The sequence below is a fragment of the Pimephales promelas genome, chromosome 10 (genome assembly GCF_988280905.1).
Source record: "Pimephales promelas chromosome 10, fPimPro1.hap1.1, whole genome shotgun sequence".
NCBI classification, from domain to species: domain Eukaryota; kingdom Metazoa; phylum Chordata; class Actinopteri; order Cypriniformes; family Leuciscidae; genus Pimephales; species Pimephales promelas.
In genome coordinates this window covers 4,450,990-4,475,000 of record NC_142778.1, presented here as the reverse complement: position 1 = coordinate 4,475,000, position 24,011 = coordinate 4,450,990, and the positions used below count along the sequence as shown (strand labels likewise).

The 24,011-nt window shown below is 37.5% G+C and overlaps 1 protein-coding gene across 8 annotated transcripts in view; it reads left to right on the top strand.

Annotated features, from left to right (window-relative positions):
• The window catches only part of kifc3 (kinesin family member C3), a 52,027-nt gene extending 28,655 nt beyond the window's left edge, over positions 1-23,372 (top strand). For 6 of the 8 annotated variants that reach the window (XM_089135307.1, XM_089135311.1, XM_039647472.2 and 3 more), the window contains 18 exons: positions 84-223; positions 452-517; positions 1,627-1,749; positions 5,376-5,657; positions 7,008-7,181; positions 9,853-10,000; positions 11,351-11,481; positions 12,973-13,084; positions 13,200-13,381; positions 13,466-13,570; positions 13,678-13,808; positions 14,401-14,524; positions 16,252-16,381; positions 16,461-16,690; positions 18,237-18,389; positions 19,797-19,923; positions 20,142-20,188; positions 22,493-23,372. In XM_089135307.1, the coding sequence (XP_088991433.1) occupies positions 84-223; positions 452-517; positions 1,627-1,749; positions 5,376-5,657; positions 7,008-7,181; positions 9,853-10,000; positions 11,351-11,481; positions 12,973-13,084; positions 13,200-13,381; positions 13,466-13,570; positions 13,678-13,808; positions 14,401-14,524; positions 16,252-16,381; positions 16,461-16,690; positions 18,237-18,389; positions 19,797-19,923; positions 20,142-20,188; positions 22,493-22,501 (2,414 nt within the window). In that variant the 3' untranslated portion in view covers positions 22,502-23,372. The remainder of the gene's footprint in view (positions 1-83; positions 224-451; positions 518-1,626; positions 1,750-5,375; positions 5,658-7,007; positions 7,182-9,852; positions 10,001-11,350; positions 11,482-12,972; positions 13,085-13,199; positions 13,382-13,465; positions 13,571-13,677; positions 13,809-14,400; positions 14,525-16,251; positions 16,382-16,460; positions 16,691-18,236; positions 18,390-19,796; positions 19,924-20,141; positions 20,189-22,492) is intronic. The other 2 variants (XM_089135304.1, XM_089135305.1) reach the window with 2 other exon arrangements.
• The last annotated feature ends 639 nt before the right edge of the window (positions 23,373-24,011 follow it).

Here is a 24,011-nt window from a genome sequence, read left to right as displayed (position 1 = left end):
AGGGTGACTTAGCTTGTGACCTAAAAATAAGAAAAAGCTGCTTGCGTGGCATTAAGTTTGTGTTTGTATGTGTCTCTGTGTAGGTGCGAGGAACTCTAGTACTTTGATACAAAAGCCTCTGGATTTTCCCAGCGCTGTACAAGTGAGTAAAATTCACTCACAGGAGCAACTGCAAAAAGACGAGGGAGAACAACTCGCTCTCATTACAGGGCTGCGCACACAGGTACGTTACACACAAAGAATGGGGCTCAGTTTTCCAGCCAGTTTCAGATCATTTACATTCCTCAGCCGCCATGTATCGTGACCTTTTATGCATCAATATTCATTGTTTCTGTCTGGCTGGATTAAAGAAGATTGATACCTCATAAATGTGAATGCATGAAACTGGATGATTCATTTCTTTTTAAAGACAGAACTGGCTCAATAATGCTGTTTGTTTGTGGTTTTGTAGGTCAAGGAGCTGGAGGAGAAACTAGTGGATCAGACACAGGAGGTGGAGAGACTGCGCTCTGAGCTGGTGAGAGACTGAAACCGGGAGAGAGAGGGATTATTAGGGACAGGGAGAGTTGTCACAGTTGTGTGGAAACACATTTCTATTGTTTTAGAAAGAACACTGACCTGATTTCATTTTATGATGGGAGGTGTAGGGAGGGTAATCCTGGTTATCTGGTTTTGTTGATAGCAGAGGAATGTGTCCCTGATCTGATCTGTAATTTTAGATTGGCGTGGCTGTACTTATCTGTATTTTGAAAAATGTGTCCCCAGAAGCTAAATATTATGAATCTTATTCTCATTAGAAGAAAAACAAAACAGTTCATTTAAATATTTAACATTTTAATTTATTTAATTTTTGTAACACAGAGCATTAAATTACTGTACCGTTTAAATTGTGACAGTCTATTTGTAAAGACATTTATAATGTTACAAAGATTCTATTTTAAATAAATGTTCTTTCGAACTTTCTAGAAAAGAAGAATCCTGAAAAAGCATCAGTTGCCACAAAAATGTTAAGCAGCACAACAGTTTTCAACATTACTGATAATAAGACATTCATTTTGAACTGCAAATCATATCAGAATGTTTTCTGAAGGATCATGTGACACTGAAAAATACAGTAATGATGCTGAAAATTCAGCTTTGCATCACAGAAATTACATTTTATGTTTAATAATATAAAGATATATATCTTCCCCCAATTAATTTTTTGGGCCCACTTTATATTAAGTGGCTTTAAGTACTATGTACTTACATCGAAAAATAAGTACAACGTGTTATTGTGTACCTGTTGTATTGTAAAACACTTTTGCTGCTATTGAGGTGTGATACGGGTAAGGTTAGGGACAGGTGTGGTGGTATGGGTTGGTTTAAGGTGCAAGGGTAGGGTCAACAGTGTAATTACATAAATTAATTACAGCTGTAATTACATGCAGGTATTTTTAAAATGTAAGTACAATGTTAAAACATGTAAGTACACAATAAGTCCATTGTATCAAATTATTAATTTCAATTTAAGTACATAGTACTTAAAGCCACTTAATATAAAGTGGGACTCCTACATTAAATCATTCACTCATTCAGTTAGCTAAGTAAATGTGTATGTATGTATGTGTGTGTGTGTGTGTGTAGGGGGCGACAGATCTGGAGAAACAGCTCGAGGTGCTGGAGAGTGAAAACCAGCGGCTCAAACAGGAGCTGAGGGCCAGTCACACCCAGACCAGCTGCTCTACCGCCCACTGCCCGCACAGCCAGGTACACTCGCACGACCATCTTACTTTTATAGGTCAAACAATGAAAAATCGAAATCTTTCCAACCAGGTTGTGAATCATTGCAAACTTCAAATGCAATCCGATTGGTTACTTGATGCTTGAAATTAGGGCTGTTTCGATTCCTTGATTAAATTAGAGTATGCTTTTAAAAAAATCCAATTTTACCCATGTCGAGTAAGCGACAAAATGCCAGAAGTGGCTCATTCCATGGATGAGAATCCATTATTAGACAGTTTTCAAAGGCTGCAAGATGTATTAAAACCATTTAAAAAGCACATATATATATTTAATATATAGGCTCTTTAATTATTTACATGCATGTAGGTCACCACTGAAAACGCCAGACGCTCTGCTGAAGACGCCTAGCTTTGGGCGCTTGAGAGCATTTTGGCAGCGGTTCAAACGTTTTTTTTTCCGTTGAGACGTTTCGTTGCTATGATACAGAATATTTCGCCGATATTTCGCCGATAGTTTGTTTCATACTAAAAATAAATTTTTTGTCCATTTTGTTCGGTTAGCTCTGCCCGTTGAGGTCGTTGTACAGAAACAATGTTGTGACAGTTGGTCAGTGAGGTATTAGTCCCGCCCCTCCTCCACTGTGATTGGACGGTTGTGTAATAAGTAGGGCTGGGTAATAAATATCGATTTCTCGATATTAATCGATTCTCATTTTTACAAACCGATATCGATTCTTAAATCTCAAGAATCGATTAGTCATCCTGTTTCATTTGAATGAATGAGACATTGGATCCAACAAATCGCGCATCCAACAAATCGCAATAATCTTTGTCCTTTGTTACTATTGATATGAAACAAAGTCTCAATTTTCAAATAATGTCCATTTTCTTTAGAAATTCAAAAAACATAAATAGCGTTTTGGCGCTGTGGCGTGAGATCACTCTGGCTCAGCTCTAGAGAAGCAGCAGCGCTGATCTCTCCTCCGGGTTAATAATACAAGCTACAGCGCGAAATAAACATGAATGAGCATCTGAAAGTGTGTTAAAAGATAGAGTACAACTTATCGAAATCCCTATCATTTCACATTGATTCGCTCAATCTGCGTTTCAACCGTGGAAAGACGACAGTTAAACAGCTTGTAATCAATGTCATGTATCGTCATATTTACTAGGGATGCACCGAATATTCGGCCACCGAAAATTTTCGGCCGAAAATGGCCCAAAAGTGCATTTTCGGTTTTCGGCCGAAAGACTTTTATCACCGAAACAATACGGCCGAAATGTTGTGATGACGCAAAGAGAAACCGCGACCTGCACGTGCTTGTCTGAAGCAACATGTTTGCGGTGCGGACGTATTTCAGTGTATCTGAACCCACGAGGAGACGGAAGCCTTGTTTATCCACCTATATCTGCTCTAAACAATGCGCGCCGCCATGACAACGACTCCGGATGCGAGCGGGTCAAGAATAAACTGTGGAGACTCGCGCTGCGGAGGCAGGCGAAAAGTATGCGCGAGTCTCCTCAGACAGCGCGCGCACCGCTCCAAACGGTCGAGGCGTTTATACTGGACCCGCTCTCCGTCGTACTATTCCTTGAAACGACAGGGGACGACTCAAGTAACTGTCCTCTAACCATTAGGAATCGGTGAGGAGAAGAAGAAAGATAAACACATGACAATGTTTATTTTTTAGTATACCACCACCAATACAAAAATAATCATGTAAAACCCAGTAAACCCTGAGATTATTACTTGTGTGACATTACAAAAAAATATATATGGGAACATGTATGTATAGAACTAAATTAATGCTCTCTTAAATATTTTCTACATTCACTAAACATGTTTCGTTAAGTTTCATGTACATTTGTATTAATCATGGACCTTTGTTCATTTAAAAAGGCTTTTTATGCTATTGTATGCTAAATTTTTAAAATGTAAGAAACTAATTTAGACGTGCAAAGGGTGCTGGTGTGATGAGAAGAAGTTCGCACTCGGCTTTGTTTTTATGAGACAACATTTAATTTTAAAACCTTTCTGCAGGCCATTAGATTATTATTTAATGTACACATGAGTGGGGTCAAAAACATTTTAGTTTGAATTTTATTTTATACTGTGCATTGTGCTAAATAAATATTTGCATAATTTGTAATTGATTTATTCTTTGAAAATTTTATATTAATTTATGCAATTGCAATGCCTTGATTTTAGTAACGTTTGTACACAGTCATAGCCATAAATGCAATGATACTAATAATTGGCATAATTTCTTTCGGTGTTTCGGTTTTCGGTTTTCGGCCTTGGTTTCCTCTTTTTCGGTTTTCGGTTTCGGCCAAGAATTTTCATTTCGGTGCATCCCTAATATTTACCTCAAAACCCACATAAACTCATTAGTCCACACTCGTTAGTGTTCTTCGATATTTAATGCATATTTGAATAAATCTGGCAAGTTTTTATGACAGCCACCATTTAAATGTTTATATTTCATATAATCTTCTTATACAAATAAATAAAAGTGTAATTTAAGTGTTTGTATAGCTACAAAACAGTTCATTATTACCTTCATATTAGGCTAATGAAGCCTATAGGCTACAACTAGACTATAGACCATAGTTTACAGCATTTAAGAGATTTGATTTCCTTGAGAAAAATTGCCATTTATTGTAACTGATATCCAAAATAATCGATATTGAATCGAATCGTAATCGAAATCGAATCGAATTGTGAAATTTGTCTCAATACCCAGCCCTAGTAATAAGTGATAGTGATGAGCAAGTTTTATCCAAGTTGAACATTTTTAAACTCTCGGCGACCAGTAAAAAACGTTGGGCGCTTCAGCGTGAAAAAAACATTCAGCACCTTGTTACGCTCATGCCGTTTAAAGAAACGCAGCACTCCAATTGAAAGCATATGCCAGACAAACGGTTTGGTGGACACACGGCCTTAGAGTAGCTCTGTTCACAGTAATTACTGTTCTTTACATGAGTGAAAGATGTCTCATGTATGTACATCTCGTATTTTGTGAGTTTAGGTTACTTAGAACGTTCATCTGGGAACTTAATGTGCACCATTTCATTAGATTTGAGAGTTAAATCATTTATAAACCTACGCCAACAGAACACATCACTTTTCTAAATATGCAAACTGTGATTTCAAAATAAGTTTGCCCTTGCTCTGAGTTTGCATGTTTTGATGTGCACATATTCTTGTTCAAAGAAATTACGGTGGCTGTGGCACTTCTATCATAAAGAAGGGCCAAATATTAAAGATTAAGTAAACATTTTGATTAAATGTCGATTGGCCAATATTAAACAAGGATTTGATCTGCTGTGAAGTGTAACGCCCTCTGCAGGCATTTGTTATAATACATAAAGTTCACATGATTGTTTATACTATGTATATTATCTATTTGAACTGTATTGTTTTATGAACCATATTGATGCTTTATATGAATATCATTTGTATTCTATATTAAGTAATTTAAGGCTATTGTTTTCTTAGGTCTATTTTTATTACCACACAAAAATATCCGATTTCTCAACAAAATAATGACCAATTTCCAAAATAATCATTAGTGACCGCCCTACTTGATATGCTATCTACCTCGTGTTTATTCTCACACTCTGTTTTGTTATGTAATGTGTCGGCCTCAGGATGCGGAGGCCCTGCGTGGAGAGCTGTGTCGTAAGGGTGAGGAGTGTCGCGAGCGAGAGCGGCGGCTGGCCGCGCTGGAGCAGCAGGTGCAGGAGAGGACGGGTGTCGTGGTTCAGCTGCAGGAGCAGTTGGAGGAGGCCGCGCACCACAGACAGCAGCTCCAGAAGCAGCTGGAAGAGGCGTCATGCCACAGGAGCCAGAGCGAGGATCAGCTGACCTCTCGGCTTCGTGACGCTGAGGAAGCTCTGTCTCTCCAGGCTGCACAGCCGCTGCAGGTCAAGGCGAGTGTGTGATAGCAGAGCACAATGTTGAATGTTGGCTACACTTTCTTTTAAGGTGTCGTAATTATCTATTGTTAAGTGCTGAGTAATATAAATGAACTACACGTACTTACTTGTGTGTTTTAGGGTTAGTTGCTTGTAATTATGCATAATTTACTGTTATTACTTCAATAAGTATATATTAAATATGTAACAAGAACACTAAAATAAAGTGTTGCCAAAGGGTTTTATTGAAATTTAAGCTTGAACTTCTATCACTGAGGCTTTTTGTGGGTTTGTTTGAGTTATTTAGCTAAAGTAAATATGCCTAAATAGCAAATAATTAAAGCAAAACTACTTTACTATTATGATGCCGGACTGTGAATGTACAGTAACACACACTTCATTTTAAAACAACAGTTTTGCATAAAATAAACGCCAGTTAACACAGATGATGTGTTTGTACCACTGCTCGCGTGTGTTGTTTAATGTTGTTACTGTCCCCCACCATGCTATTTGTTTAATGATTTATGCATTTTGTTATGATTGATTCATGCATTTCATTGTGTGTATTATTTAAAGAAGTGAACACAAGGCAATTATTCATGTTGAATGTGTATTTTTTTTTTGTTTCTGTATAATCACATACATATTATAAACTGAGTCATACTTGTGTACTGGAACATCTTTCCCACAGTGGATTTAAAATGAACAGAATTAGAAACAAAGTATGTAAAGAGCGTCAAAGACAAACGTCCATAATTAAAGTAATGTGAGGGTATATATGCTACATCCTTAAAGCAAAACTAATACAAAAATACTGTACACTGAAAGAAATAATATGCTTTATCTAATCAATAAAATTGTGGCAACATATTACAAGCAATATTATTAATTAAATTGTACAAATTAGAATGTTAATTTGATTAAGTATTACTCAATTTTAATTTGTTCAATTTAATAAATAATATTGCTTGTAATCTGTTGCCACAATTTTATTGATTAGATAAAGCATATTCATTTTTACAGTGTATAGCTATGAGGTGTTAATATTCACAGAATAGAGACTTTTGGATTTTCCAGAATAAATATCATTTGTCATTATTGATAAATCACAATTTCTTATGTACAACTCACTTAGCCAAACATTAAGTGTTGGTACCGTGTCCAGTTTCCACATCTAGAGAATCAACCATACTGAAAGAGATAGACAGACTGCACATATATATATATATATATATATATATATATATATATATATATATTATCTCTACATTTAGGATACCAAATAGCCTGTGAAGGCTCATACTCAGGGCTGATGAACATCGAATAAAAGTGAATTAATGTGTATGTTTGTCACTCTTCCTGCAGTATGTGACCAAGACGGTTGAAGTGGAGTCGGCTCAGTGTAAGCAGGCTTTAATGGAGGCTCAGGCCCGTAACCAGACGCTGCAGGAGCAGCTGTGTGTGCAGAGACAGCTCCTCAGAGAGCTCGAACAGCAGCTCCACGAGTCCCAGAGGACCAGCGGGCAGCTCCGCCAGCAGGTATCACACACACACCTCCTGCACCAGCCGCTCTCATACATTATTAACATTTAGAGTGTCCTGGATTATCATGTGGACGTGCGTTTCTCAGATCTGACCCCGTTTGTGGTGACCGTGGTGGTCTGTTGATATCTGTTCACGTCAGATTATACATTTAATGAGGCCCTGTGATATTCTGTTTTTGTTTTTTTCCCAAATTTTCAAGTTCTTGTTCTTGAAATCGACAATTCATTTTGAATGGCAGCCTATGGTGAAATTTCACTTGTGAAAATACAATTACAGATATCAGCAATTAAATTGTTGATATCAAAAAATGTAATTGAAAATTGAAAACTAGTTGAAATTCCAATTTCACACATCAGAAATTCAATTATTACTAGTAAAAACCTTTATTTTTGATATCAATAATTACCAGTTGAAATGTCTATTCTTGATATCCACAATTGAATTGCTATTAGTAACAATGTTCATTTTTGATGATCAATAATTAAATTTTTACTAGTGACAATTTTAATTTCTTCTTACTAGTAAGAAAGCCATTTTAGATATCTGAAATAATATCGATATCAGAAATACATTTTCAGATATCAAAAATGATCATTTTTACTTGTAGCAATTGAATTGTTGATATCAAGAATAGACATTTCAACTAGTGGCAATTTAATTATTGATATCAGGAATTCGCATTTTTACTAGTAACAATGTAATTATTGATATCAAAAATTATATTTCTACTAGTAAAAAATCAATTGATATCAACAATTCATTTTGAATGCCAGCCTATGGTGAAATTTCACTAGTGAAAATACAATTACAGATATCAGCAATTAAATTGTTGATATCACAAAATGTAATTGTTTATCAAGAATTGATTTCTGTCTAGTTGAAATTCCAATTTCACATTTCAGAAATACAATTATTACTAGTAAAAAAAAATATTTTTGATATCAAGAATTCAATTGTTACTGGTTGAAATGTATGGCAAGCCGTTTTAGCTTTTATTCATCTCCAGGATATGAATTCTTGATATCAACAATTACATTCTTGATATCAACAATTACATTTTTTGATATCATGAATAGACAATTCAACTAGGGACAATTTAATTATTGATATCAGGAATTCACATTTTTCCTAGTAACAATGTAATTATTGATATCAAAAATTATATTTCTACCGGTATACCGCCCAGCACTACTTTTGTGTCTGATGATAGTTTTCTCAAACGAGCAGCTGTGGAGGTGAAGTTCCTTGTGCTGTGCTCGTGTCCTGATGTAGTGAGACAGCGGAGGCTGAAACGCCATGAGTGTCACTGCTCCGTTCATTCACACAGAGACTACTTTTATTTATTCACACAACTTTTACCAGATTCCGTAACATTCCTGACCGGGTTTCGTGAATCTAGTTGATTGCGGTGTTGTGGAAGAGCAGGTTAACGGCTCTCTCTCTTCGCATGTGTTGCAGCTGAGGATGGACCGCGGCCGTCTATATGGTCTGCTCTCCAAGGCGGTGGGTGGGGCTAACACAGAGGTCACCCACAGGCTCTCCAAGGTCAACCAGATTACTCTGCAGGGGTCAAAGGTCAAAAATGTGTCATGGGTCAGATTGCAACTTTATAGGAAATCATATATTTGAGATATCTTTGTCCCATTTTAAGTGCTTATTGCAAATGTAGATTCACGTCCGCTGATGCTCATTTTTGACCTCTGAAACCCTGAAACTTTGCAGAGTGACTAGCTCACATTCTCTTCAGGGTCGTAATTTTTGTGTTCTTGCAATAGTATTTCCATGATCTACTGTGAAATAGTTGATGTCACTCCGTTGTGTACTTCAGATGTATAGTATTGATGATTGATGGTGTGTGACCCCAGATGGCTCTCCCAAGTATGTGACTAATAGCCCCCCCACCCACCCCACAGGTCACTTAACCTAACTGCATTAAATCTGTCTATCAAATGACTGTGGTCAGTAGTAGATGACATCTTTAATGCTGGTGGTGTTCGTGTTTTTTTGGTCCGAGATCTCAGAAATCATAACTGGCTTTGCTTGAAAGCAGAAAGCAGGTTTTCTCTGTGCATCTGTGTTCATCGGTTGTGTGTATAGGGGTGTTTACACTGACAGTGACAAGTTGCGAATTTACTCACTGTCAGGGTAAAAGCTCCATTAAAGGGACAGTTCACCCTAAAGTGAAAGTCATTTACTCACCCTGGTGTTGTTCTAATGCTGTATGTCATCCTTTCTTTTATGGATCTCAAAAGGAGATTTTAGTAGTTCACTCTGTCTCACCCAGAGAAAGCACACAAGTTCTGATAAATCAAGATTAACACCACTGAACACTTGGAATATCCTGCACGTCACATGGGATCATTCTGTGAAACTTTTGCGTCTTTTTTTTAAAAAACTTGTTGCCCTACCTTTAAATGGACATTGTTTTGTTAAAAAATCTCCTTTTATGGTCCATAAAAGACAGATATTATGGGATTAGAACAACACCAGGGTGAGTAAATGATGACTTCATTTTAGGGTGAACTATCCCTTTATGGTGTAAATTACCGTACATGTAAAGTCCTTGTGTAAAACATTCACCGTTTGAATAGAGCTTATGACCTCAGTGTTGACCTCAGGGTCAGATGTGTTGACAGCAGTGTGTGTGTGTGTGTGTGTGTGTTAGATCCTGGTGTATGAGGGTGAGATGGAGAGAGCTCAGGGCCAGCTGGAGGCAGAGATGGCGAGTCTGGAGGAGGAGAAGAACAGAGTGATCGAAGATGCTTTCATCAGAGCGGAGAGTGAGATGAAGGCCGTCCATGAGAACCTAGCAGGTGAGACTGTGTGTGTTTCAGTGAAGCTCACAAAACATGTTAATTACAGGCTGTTTCACCTTCAAATCAAAAAAAGAAATTAGTAATTATATTGTCCCATTAGGATCTTTTAAGATGTCTCGCATTGTGATATTATTTTCATGAAAAATCTGCCTCAGTCCAAAAAATAGGGAACGCTTGTTACGCATTACATGTACTTAAATCTACATGTTGTTAGTACATGTTTTTAATTAATATTACTCAGTACTTATTTGTGGACCAAGGACACCTTGAAATAAAGTTTAACCAAAAATATATTTAAACTAAAATATGTATAGGCCTATTAAAATTGTAATTACAACAAAATCATATTTTGTCAGACATGTAGTATTTTTAAAGACTTGTATAGTATACACATACAGTTTTTTTATTGCTAATTAATTGCTCTTTATGTAATCTTGATAATGTGTCTAGTCTTTCGGACTCATCAGACGGAGACTTTTAATAAACAACATTCCTCAGGGCTTTTAGTCAAAAAATGTGCGCTCATTTGGAGTAAACCTTATTGATTCTTCGCCTTAATCAGAATCACTGTTTGAGGATATTGGAAATGACAAAAACAAAGCTGGCACAAAAAAATACAAATTACAAATAATATCACAATGCAAAAAATAGAGTTTTTATATCATTTTCATATATTACATTGGTAACACTTTACAATAAGGTTTCATTTGTTAATACTTTAAACTAATGGTAACAAGTGAGACCTTATTGTTAAAGGAGAACTCCTTCGCAAAATGAACATTTGGTCTAATAAAACATCGGTACCTAGTCAACTGTTCTCTGAGATTTATTTTCATGATAATCGAATGTAAAGAGTTTTATCTCTAAAAACTGTTTAGCGTATAACGCTAGTATATGGGGGCATTTACTAAGTAAAAAGAAATCGCTACTTTATACCACTAACAAGGCTCAAAATAGCCCCACACTAACACAGTAACATAATGAGGGTCCATACATGCAAAACGAAGCATTGAGAACTTTGTAAGTGTACAGACCGTTTAATAAGAAGATATTTTATAAAAACGGTTCACTTCCTGTATACAGACAGGAGCCATCTTGGAAAACAGTCACGACAAGTCAAACCACAACGACGTGCTGAGTGATCTGAACTGTGCCGTCTTTATGAAATATCTTCTTAAAAAACAAATCTCAGAGAACGGTTGACTAGGTCCCGATGTTTTATTAGACCAAAGGTTCATTTTGCGCCAGAGTTCTCCTTTAAGTGTATCATTTCATTCGATAAAGTTTACTGTTTGTCTTTTGATCTTGTGGGAAACATGAACTGGTTCTAATGGTCTGTGTGTGCAGGTGTGCGGATGAACCTCCTGACACTGCAGCCGGCCCTGAGAACCCTCACCTGTGATTACAACTGTCTGAAGAGACAGGTGCAGGACTTCCCTTACATGCTGGAGAAAGCCATCACTGAGGCCAAGCAGGAGGTGAGACCACCGCACACAGAAACACCACAGCTCAAACACACTGTAGCTAAATTCAGTTATCAGTTTACCTTTTAGTGCTTAATCATGTTCTACACACACACACACACACACACACACACACACACAGTACAGTCATTTACGAGGAGTGACAACCGCATTCAAAGGAATTCTATGCAGTGTGTACGGACCCGAACTAATGGTGTATTTAAATGTGCATTAGGCATGTGTCTCTCATCTGTATGTGCGGTGCAATAAAATCACAGGGGAATGAGGCCTCGACTCATTCATGTTGCCAGATCATGATAGAAAAAACATAATGTGCAGAAATAAATTCAAAAGCTTTATATTGAAAATAAAAAACAATGTATTGCACTTTAATAACTCCATAAATGTAACTCTTAATGAGGCAAATGCAAACAACATGCCCAAAAAGACGTCTAATAAGAGGACATGGCAAAAGAGTACTATGAGAAGCAGCCTCCCAAACGCGACGGCTGTGTTGGTGGAAGATTAGTTAAAATTGCAAAGCATAAGAAGTCACTGTCATTTTTATTTTGATAAACAGCAGATACACACAAATTATGTTTAATATAATAATAAAAAATAAAAAATGAAACCATAAAAAGGGATATGATCAAGGCTTGACTTTTTACTCACTAGCCACTGGCGAGTAGTTTTCCAAAAGTTACTAGCCACTCAGCATTATGCGTTTTCTGTGTAGCCCTCAAACCGTATTCACTTTATAGCCCTTAATCCTGTAATTGTGGACAAATGTGGGCACGGAGGACTCAGGTGTGATCCTAATTTTTATTTATTATAAATGTTATATCACTGTCTTCGATAAAGTTTTGTCTATCCATTTATGGTGTTTTTTTTTATTTTGGGGGTATTTTTTGAATTTATTTACTTCAAAAAGTACCATATTTTCTATGTAAATTATGCTTATTTTTATGTTTTATTATTTTTTTTTTTAACATACATTAAAATATCATTCCAATAAGTTCTTAGAGCTAAAACCTAAAGATGAAGTGACTTTGCTGTCACCTGGTGTCTTATTTTGGCTTATTTTAGAGTGCTCTAAACAGTTTTTCCCATTCATTTCTATGGGTGCCCAAGATTGAGTTTGTTTGTTTTTTTCACCCACTTAAGATTGTAGAATTTAGTCCAAAAAAAAAAATGTGTGTGTTCAGGAGGCAAGTCTTGTACCGCTCAGATCAAGGGAAGTATTTTTTAAAAAAAATAAATCAAAACTATTTTGCCCACATTTGTCCAGAATACGGTTTTAGGGTTAAACACCCCTTAAACCTCCACACACAAAAATCTTTGAATTTGCACTCTACACATGTGGTGAATGTGTAATTGTAAATCTCTCTGAGTTTTGTCACCATTCTGTGCCTATCACCCGTCATTTTTTTAAAGCATGATGGCGTTTTATTTCTTTGTGTCTTCGTTGCCTCTCATTAAGAGTTGCGCTTTGTGTGTGATTTACAGATCTGTCAGGTGATTGGAGAGGTGAGCAGTGCAAACCAAGAACTGCTGCGGAAATACAAGCGGGAGATGAACCTGAGGAAGAAATGCCACAATGAACTGGTGCGCCTCAAAGGTGAGACCTGGGAATCGTGTCTGGGATGCATCATCTCCGCAAAATATCGAATTACTCTCAATGAAATTAGATATTTACATTCTTATTAGGAAGACTCGATCATCTTGTTTTTCAGGAAACATCCGTGTGTTGTGTCGCGTACGCCCCGTGTGTGCTGGAGAAACAGATGCTGCTGACACCAAAAACCTAGTGACCTTTGACCCTGATGATGATGCTGTTCTCTACTTATCCAATAAGGGCAAGCTCATGACCTTTGAACTTGACAAAGTCTTTCCCACTCAGGCCACGCAGGAGGAGGTTAGTGTCTGAACTCATTGTTTCTCATATGGTTGTATTTCTTGTATCAGTTATTATACAGTCCCTTCTCTTGTGATTGGACAGGTGTTCCAGGAAGTGCAGTCTCTGGTCACTTCCTGTATTGATGGCTTTAACATATGCATCTTTGCTTACGGGCAAACCGGCTCTGGAAAGACCTACACTATGGAGGTATGTTAACGGCATTGACTGTGATCTCTGTAGTAGATACATACAGTGCAGTTCATATCAAGTTTGCAAATTTTAGGACTTACTTCATGTCTCTGTTTGTCCTCTAGGGGGTCCCTGAGGACCCTGGCATTAACCAGCGTGCTCTGCGGCTGCTCTTCTCTGAAGTGTCTGAGAAAAAGCCTGACTGGGACTATAAGATCACTGTCAGCATGGTGGAAATCTACAATGAGACGCTTCGGTGAGAGAACCACACAGTGGAAGTAGGAGGTTGAATTTGATGATTATCAAAGGTTCTCTAGATCAGCATGTTCAGCACTCTTATATAATTGTCACTGTGAAGTGTGTGTGTGTGCCAACAGTTATGTAAAAACAGATTAGATTTCAAATCTCTCAGGCCATCTGTAAGACATAAACAGATCACAGATCACGCATTCAGTTCTGCTGGTCCTGTCTGTTTGTACCTCATTGTTCCCCTCCTGCTGGGTTGCGTAACTCGGACAGATGTGTGTAGGTTCGGATTCTGCTTGCCTCCATAATATTAATCTCTGCCCCAAATTCATATACACAAGTAATCTTTAAACAAAATGGCTCCCCCTACCTCTTGCATTGACATCTTTTCTTCTCTGATGGAGTGAGGGTTGGAAAACCCGTCACTCACCTGAGATCAACTAATAGCAAACCACAACCATCCAATCAATTCCCAATGGACTGAATCAAATTGTTCTTGTTTGAGTAGCAGTTTCAAACTTTCAACAGATTGTTGTTGACTTCTGCAATGCTTCATAATACAGCAGCTGGTTTGGTTTTATTCATTTGCATTTATCTTTTAGAAACCTGTTGGGTGACAGTCCCAATGAGAAGCTGGATATAAAGATGTGTCCAGACGGCAGTGGACAGCTGTATGTGCCAGGACTCACAGAGTTCACAGTGGAGAGCGTGGAGGACATCAACAAGGTGAAAGCTCACAGCATCCAAACCGCCTGTGGTCACGAGAACCAGATTTAGTCCAAAGGAATATAACATTAGATAACAAAATTAGGTTCAATGTACTTTGCGTTCAGTTTGTATTGTAAAACACTTGTAGGTGAAGTCTAAGGGTGGGTTAAAAGGGAAGAGAAGCGTAATTGTAGATGTGATTACATTAATTACAGCTGTAATTACCTGCAGGTTATTTTTAAATATAAGTACAATGTAAAAACAATGCATCAACTGATCAATTCAAATGTTAGGACATAGTCGTTAAATATAAAGTGAGACCCAAAATATTATAATTTTTTCAAGGAAAAGGTAGCACATGCATACTTTTCAAGCTAGGAAAAATATGCTTGTAATGCCAGTTTGTCAGTTTTGTACGGAGGCGTATTGCATTCACTTGAAGAAAAAAAATCTGTTTTTCTGAATTAACAAATTATTTTTTCATGAGAAAAAAAATTTGCTCTGTTTTTCTGAATTAACGAGTTTATTTTTCATGAGAATTTTTTTTTGCTCTGTTTTTCTGAATTAATGAGTTAATTTTTCATGAGAAAAAAAAAATTTGCTCTGTTTTTCTGAATTAACGAGTTAATTCAGAAAAACAGAGCAAAAAAGAAATTCCATGAAATATTAACTTGTTAATTCAGAAAAACAGAGCAAAATATTTTTTTTCTCATGAAAAATGAACTCATTAATTCAGAAAAACAGAGCAAAAAAAGTTTCCATGAAAAATTAACTCGTTAATTCAGAAAAACAGAGTAGATTTTTTTTCTTCAAGTGAATGCAATACGCCTCCGTAGTTTTGTCAGCTAGTGCATTGTTGCTCTGCTCTGAAAACTGTAAAAATATACTTAAAGGGGAGATGAACTGAGAAATTCAATTTTCCTTGAGCTTTTGACATCTAAGAGGTCATCATATTATAAGAATAGTATGATTTCAGTTGGAATACATGGTTGTACTTTATTATCAATGATGTTCCAGCTGATGTGGGTGAAACATTGTCCGTTTGTTCGCTTCATTTCACTGATGTTTGTTTTGTAAACAAGTCACTGGTTGAGACTGGATTTGCAGACGATTAAGATTAAAAAACGGTGCTGTGCCATCTAAATGGGATCCCACAGGAATTGTGCAACACAGTCTTTGGGTCGAACATGTATAGGCGAATCATTCCGGTTGCCATTTTACGACATTGGAAGTTTTCAAAAGAATTTCCCCCACGTGCACCGACGTGTGAGTTGAAACTCATTATAATATGCAAAACTGTTATCCACTAACAGCAGTGGGCGTTTACTTCCAAGTCTTCAGTGCGAGACGCCCATAAAAACCCAGCGTTTTTCAGCTAGGCTTAAAACTAGGGTACAAAATAGCCTATTACTTATTCATTTTAATGTTTTTCAATGTAAAAACAAAGCGAATGCCATAAGTTGACCTCAGACAACAATATAATACGATTTAAAAAGCCAGTTCATGACCCCTCTAATATAAATATAAAAGCATAATTTACTGTTATTACTATAGTACTCTAAGAACATGTAACAAGGACAATTAAAAAGTGTTACCAACGTTTTTACAGTTTAATACTAATAACTACAAAAATTGCTAGAAAAGTGAAGCTAGTTCTGTGAGAGAATCCACCTCACGAGAGTCTTGCCGTATAGACAAGCGTCAACCCATTTTAGCCTAATCCGTTATGACCTTTGACCCTGCAGGTGTTTGACCTGGGTCACATGAACAGGGCAACAGCATGCACTAATCTAAACGAGCACAGCTCTCGCTCTCATGCCCTCCTTATCGTCACAGTGGCGGGTTTCAACTCTTCAACGGGCCACCGTACCTCAGGTACACACAGTCCTCTTCAATACTTCTCAACACAGTTCAATTGAAATGCAAATATGAAACGGTCACTTGTCAATTGCAGGTAAGCTGAATCTGGTGGATCTGGCCGGTTCAGAACGGATTGCCAAATCCGGCGCCGAGGGCAGTCGTCTGCGTGAGGCTCAGTGTATCAACAAATCACTGTCGGCGCTGGGTGATGTCATCAACGCCCTGCGCTCCAAACACTCGCACGTGCCCTTCAGGAACTCCCGCCTCACGTACCTTCTGCAGGACTCGCTCAGCGGAGACAGCAAGACCCTCATGATGGTGCAGGTGTGTGTCACGCCAGCAGGGTTACAATGGCACTCAGTGTGCTCTAAATCTCCACACATTTCCAGTGGATTATTGGATTTATGGGATAAAGACTGTGCTTTGTACTGCATGAGCAGGCACAGTATCCTAAGCTGTTTTGAGCACACACTCTCCTGTTGTTTTATGCTAGCTAATCGCCACAGAAAGAGAACTTTGTCATGGACTAATGGAATCATAAAGTCTGTTGTAGTTAAGACGACAGTTTCATTTTGTGTATCATTTTCCAGTGGATGTTATGCTGCCTGTTCGCACCATGTCGTAATTTGGAATGTCAAACGAATAATCACATCCAAAATAAAAGTTTGTGTTTACATAATATATGTGGGTGCACTGTGTAGAATTATTTTATATATATAAATACACACACATGCTTGTATATATTTAAGAAATATTTTCATGTATATAGATTTATATATAATTTATATTCTATATAAATATTTTATATATAAATAATATTTTTTCTTAAATATACATGCATGTGTGTATTTTATATATATATATATATATACACAAAATAATTATACACAGTGCACCCACATAAAATTAAATCACAAATTAATAATCAAATTCATTTGAATTTTTCTGGATTCTGGTTTATTGGCCAAATAAAATGGCAAATAAAAAAAAAATATAAAAATGTATTAAAAGTTACATTTTCGGGCCCTGTGAAATCCGTCCCGTCCCCCCACAAAGTTTCCAATTTTCCCTTTTGAGTTTTAAATCCCCCTGTGAGTTTTGAATTAAAATGTTTCTGGATTATTCTATTTTAATGGTTAAATTAAATATTAGTAATCCAAAAGCATGTCTAATTAATTAAAATAATGAAACGTATACAATTTAACAACAAGTTTCATAGTTTCACAAATTCCACATTTTCTGGATTCCATTACATTTCAATAATCAGAAAGCAAGGCTAATAAATTGAATTCACATTTTTATTTATATATATATACACACACACACATGCTTGTATATATTTAAGAAATATTTTCATGTATATAATGTATATAGATTTATATATAATTTATATTATATATAAATAGTTTATATATATATATATATATATAATATTTTTATCTTAAATATACAAAATAATTATACACAGTGCATCCACATATATTATGTAAATAAACTTTTATTTTGTTTGCGATTAATCGTTTGACAGCCCTAGTAGTCGTAATTACTAGATGACAATACAGGACTTTCTACCTAAAGCTGTTGACGTCATAAGATCAATTTTATTTATTTATCAACAAAATAATAAATAAAAATGTTTTTAATAAATAAAAATGTTATTTATTAACATTTTTATTTATTAACAAACTGCCGATGAAACCAGAGCCACATGGACAGGGAAAATGATGATATCATAGCTCACTGTACACAATGCAGGTACATACAGCCAACGTTCAATAACTAAGTGAAACACTTTGTTGTCATGTTCGATTAGCCTGTGGTTTCACGTTCTCACACCAGTTAAACTGCGATGTTCCTCTCTGTGTCTCAGGTGTCTCCTCTGGAGAGTAACATCAGTGAGTCCGTGTGCTCTCTGAAGTTTGCTCAGCGCGTTCGGACTGTTGAGATCGGCCCCTCGTCTTCCTCGCGCCGCCAAGCAGAGAACTCCTCGACATCCTCCTCACCAACTCATGACAGCGTGGAGGTACACAATCACAACTACACACATTCTCACATGGCAATGTCTGGAAAAACATCTCTGAGGTCTGAATGAAAGGTCTCAATCCTTCACCCACAACTTTTCCTCTGGAGCTACTGTGGTGGGCCACAATACACCCTCTGTTCCACTTTCCCTCCTCTCCGGTTTACATTTAAAAATGGATTTGTGTAGGAACAAAGGCACAAAGGCAACCCAATCCAAACCCAGTCTTTTGTTTGTCTAAAGTAGTTGAAGATAATAGCACACTGTGATAACAGTAAACCTCTGTTGAGCAGATTTGTTTGCCAAGAAATAAAAGGAAATTGGTTACATTTAAAATATTACTTAACCCTCTGGGGTTGTTCGTTTCAGAGTCACACTCGGGGTGTTCGCGTCTATTTTCGGGTGTTTATAATACTTTTTCTTTTCTTTTTTGGTGTTTCGAGAAAATTTCAACAAAAAAAAAAAAAATTATAATTAGTATTAATGCAATAATTATGACAAAATTTCCCCCCATTGAACATAATAGAAAAAATTATTTTTTTTAAAGCTGTATTTCATTTTAGAGTCAAGCCTAGGCCTCATAAAAGCAATTTTTGAAATGAGATGGATGCCATCTGGTGGAGAAACTGAACATTTTAAAAATGCATAACACATGTATAATCTGAATTTTTTGGTGTGTTTGTGTATAAAAGTGTGTTTGTGTGTGTCTGGATGTGTCTGTTTTGCACTCTTGATGTTTTATAGATTCACCCCTTCACTGTTGTGTGCTTTTTTTTTCAAGATCGTGGCTGATTTGTAGATTGTATACACAAAAAAACTCACTATTTTCACATTTTTGCCAATTTCCCATTCATTTTCCATGCGGGTCCATTTGGACCCGAACACCCCAAGTGTGACTATTTTTTTTACAACCACTTAGACTATTCACATCCTGTCCCCAATTTTGTTGAGTGTTCAAATACCAAATACCAACAAAGACACCAAATTTCGGACCAATCCGAGGAAACTGTGATTTTTTTTTTTTTTTTTTAAATGTATTTAAATTCTTCGGGTCCATTTGGGCCGAACAACCCCAGAGGGTTAAATGGTTAATTGTAAATTGTTTTGCCTTCATTTGATTACCATCATTAATCCTAAAACTGAAAACAACAGAGAATTTATGAAAAAATAAAACATTTTATAGGGCCTTATTATTGTAAAAAAAAATTAATACGCGATCTTTTGACGTTTGATAAAATGTTTAATACATTTTTATAAACATGTATTTTTGATTACTAAAATGTTATTTGTCCATTAAAACGGAATCCAGAAAAATTCAAATGAATTTTATTATAATTTGTGATTTAAATTTCATAGGGCCTTAGAAATGCAGGCCAACATCTCATAATAATGTTTGTTTTCCTGCCGTAGCTGGACTCTCCTCCCGTGACCCCCGTGCCCCTCCCCATCTCAAGGGCCAGCAGCGCAGGTTCAACCCTCTCCTCCACTTCTAAAACCCCCACCACCCGACGCCGGTCCCACAGTCAGCTGTCCGCAGGTGAGCCGACACACACTCACTCTAAAGCCTCATGGTCACCTGATGACAAACACACCACCTTATATAAGATTCTGATGGAACTTTTTGCAAATAATCTGATATAATAATAATACAATAATGTCATAACAGCAGCCTTGATGAACGTTTAGTACAGGTCACACTATGTGAAAGGGACGTTTGTTCTTTGCATTGTGACGCTGTAATTGGTTGGTTTCCAGATAGTCAGGTAGACAGGAGCAGCCCATTGGTTGGGGACGGTGGGCAGGTAGGTGGGGTTTTATGTGGTTGGTCGCTTGGCATGAAACGCTCAGCATGGCATGGTGCCCCACGTGTCACCTCGTCAATGCCCACCCATCTAACACAGCGCCTTTAACCCCAGGAAGCTTTGTGTGTGTGTGTGTGTGTTTGTCTTTTCTTGTTTTGTTTTGTTTTGTTTGGTCTTGTACAAGCTTACTGTTCTTGTTCTGTTGTCTTGTGTTTTTGGGAGTTGTGCACTGTATTCACTGTTTGTCTTTGTTCATTTTTATGTGCGTGAGTAAGAGAGTGGCGAAAAAGAGTTTGGTGGTTGTTTTTCTTTATGTCTTCACCTCCAGTTCTGCTTTTGGTTGGCTGGGCTGCCCTGTGGTGGTAAAAAGGATAACAAAAAATGTTTTGTGACAAATGTGATTTCATTGTTATCATGAAGAGTCACAGAAATGTTCAGTACTGATTACAGTGGCTCTGTTCCAAAGACAAAGTGAGCTAACTTGATGTACAGCAATACAGAGGAATCTCATTTCCATCTCACTACACATATGGTTGGCCAGTTTATTTTGCAGTGCGATGAAAAAGAGATTAGAAAAAAAAACCTGTTGCAATGACCACATGCAAACGTTTGTGTCGATCTGAACAGATTAATTCAAATCCATAGACTGTAAAAAAAGATGGACGACGCCCCTTAGCTCTTTTCCATCAGAGAAAACTGAAGCCGCCAATGTCCCAAAATGGCGCTGACATCTTGAGACTTGAGTTTGCGCACTTGCGTATTCGGGACCAGACATACGCAGTCGTGAGAAGGAAGTAAAGCCACAAAATCAAGGTCACGCCCTCATTCTCGCTGAATCAAACGCAAACACGTCCCGCACTTTCATTAAGTGGCCTCTGTCTGCTCCGTTCTTCTCCAATGATGTCTGCTGATTGCAGTACCTCGTTAAAATAAGGTAAATAAATACAACTACTAACCACATAGCCAACATTATGAAAAAAAGTCTGTTGGTGCTTCACACAGAGAACCTGTCAATCATGATGTCACGGCACCATTTTTATAGCATCGCATAACTAACTAAAAACAAACTATTGAAATTACATCAACGTGATAGAAACTACAGTAAATGACAGAAACTATCTTTGGATAAAGGATATGTGAAGTGTAATGGTCTCACGTCCATTGAATATCATGGGGAGGCGGGGTTTATGACCTATACTAGGACCGGCCACAGGAGGGCGATCGAGACGTTTTGGCTTCACTCTTGAGGGCTTGTGCGGCACGCTTGATCTGGACTGGCCTTAAAGGAGTAGTTCACTTTTGAAAAAACTTGTAACTGATAATTTACTCACCCCCATGTCATCCAAGATGTCCACGTCTTTCTTTCTTCAGTCGAAAAGAAATTCAGGTTTTTGATGAAAACATTCCAGGATTTTTCTCCATATAATGGACGGTTCAAGGTCCAAAAGTCAGTTTCAGTGTAAACTGTTCAAAGGGCTTTAAACAACGCCAGGCGATGAATAAGGGTCTTATCAAGCGAAACGATCGCCCATTTAATAAATAAATAACTAAATTTTAAGTTTTATAAGCTCAAATGCTCGCCTTGCTCTGTTCTGTGATGCGCGTTCATGACTCTCCTGTTCGAACAAGATGAACGAATCTTTTCCCGAGACAATTCGCTCATTTCGTTCGTCGAATGAACCAAATGACACGAAAAAAGAGTTTAAACAGGAGATTTTTTTTTTGCACTGAAACTGTCTTTTGGACCATTTGGTGCTCAGCAAAGTGAAGAAAGAAAGACATGGACATCTTGGATGACATTGGGGTGAGTACATTTTTAGCAAAAGTTTTTTTTAAAGTGAACTACTCCTTTAAATCTGAACACATTTAATGAATAACGTTTACTCTCTTGTCAACATTTCTCTCGTTTTTCCCACAATCTTGGATCCTCTGTAAAGGCTACATGCAATGCATAACGTGGTGTACTCTGTAGGGATGATGCTCCTTACTAGGTTCATCAACAGAGCGTGTGCGTCTCTTACAGATACAGATAGCTTTATTAATCCCCAAAGGCCAATTCAGTCTCTTGAGTAATAATGAGTAACAAAAACTAAATCCTGCTTTGTAGCCTAAATCGAGCTTTGTAGTCCTCAAAATGATAAAAACAGTGTGCAGACGTTGACATCTAAATGGAAGATGATTCAGTTGTGTGGTGTCCATTGCAACATTGTGCTGTATTAGCTCTGTAACTGTAAAATCTTCATGAATTAGTCATCATGATTGTGTATGTACTGTAATTCCCACCCTTTTCTTCTTTATTCACAGGACGAATGAAGATGACCGCGTGAGGAACCGCTTAGAGCTGCCGTCCATCCACCAAACCTCTCGACCAATCGCCTCCTTTCTGAATGAACCAATGAGAGACCTGCTTTTCCTTGCTTGCTGGCAGGGGAGGAGCTCAACCGGCGAATCAGGGTTCGTGTTGAGAACTGTGACTTCTGATTGGAATGTCTGATGTAATTTTAAGATGAAGATGACGACCTCTCCACAACGCCTGCTGCCTCAAGACGAGAAGACCGTTTCTGGCAAAGTGTTTCTGGGCAATAATGCACTTTATTCTAGTCTAGGCTGTCATTTGTAATGTTACGTAAATGCGATTGATTTCTAGAAGCTTGAATGTACGTGTGTGTATGTATATATTCATTTGTCTAAGCAAGATTTACTTTTTTATTCCTTGATCTTGAAGAGATCTTGCTGCTTTTTTCTTTTTTCTTGATCTTTTTCCCCCTGCGAGAGCAAGTCAAACGTTCACTCCTGATAAGCTTTGAACAATTCTGTGTTTAATAGTGGCAATAAGAAATCATGCAAATGCAAAGTTTGGTCTCTTAGTAGCATTTTGTCTTTTTGTATATAGAAACTTGAAGGCCATTCAAAGCCCAGACTGTCTTCCTGATCTATGCATGTGTTCAGAGTGGGCGCTCATTCATTTTAGGACAATCATTAACAGTTGTTGTGCAGTGAAGTCAAACCATGGCGCTATACAGTGTTTGCTGAACAGGACGAGGATTAGATCTGTACATAGACGTGACTCTTTCTTCTGGGGTCTTGCTTGCTTGTATTCACATTGGTGTATGTTTGTATGCAGTTTTTTTTTTTTTTGTACACAGTTTTTAATAAATGCTCCAAACTCTTTTGGGAGAAATTATTCCTTTCGTCGCATATTATTTGTTCAAAGAAATGACACTTTTTTGGTGTAGTGTGTAAGGATTCAATGGTCAGCTTTGAGCAGTTATATCAACCAATCACATGGCAGTTGCTTCAATACGTTTAGGGGTGTGGTCCTGCTCAAGACAGTCTCCTGAACTCCAAACTGAATGTCAGAATGGGAAAGAAAGGTGATTTAAGCAATTTTGAGCGTGGCATGGTTGTTGGTGTCTGAGTATTTCCAAATCTGCTCAGTTACTGGGATTTTTACGCACAACCATTTCTAGGGTTTACAAAGAATGGTGTGAAAAGGGAAACACATCCAGTATGCGGCAGTCCTGTGTGCGAAAATGCCTTGTTGATGCTAGAGGTCAGAGGAGAATGGGCCGACTGATTCAAGCTGATAGAAGAGCAACTTTGACTGAAATAACCACTCGTTACAACCGAGGTATGCAGCAAAGCATTTGTGAAGCCACAACACACACAACCTCGAGGCGGATGGGCTACAACAGCAGGGATACCACTCATCTCCACTACAAAGAGGAAAAAGAGGCTACAATTTGCAAGAGCTCACCAAAATTGGACAGTTGAAGACTGGAAAAATGTTGCCTGGCCTGTTGAGTCTCGATTTCTGTTGAGA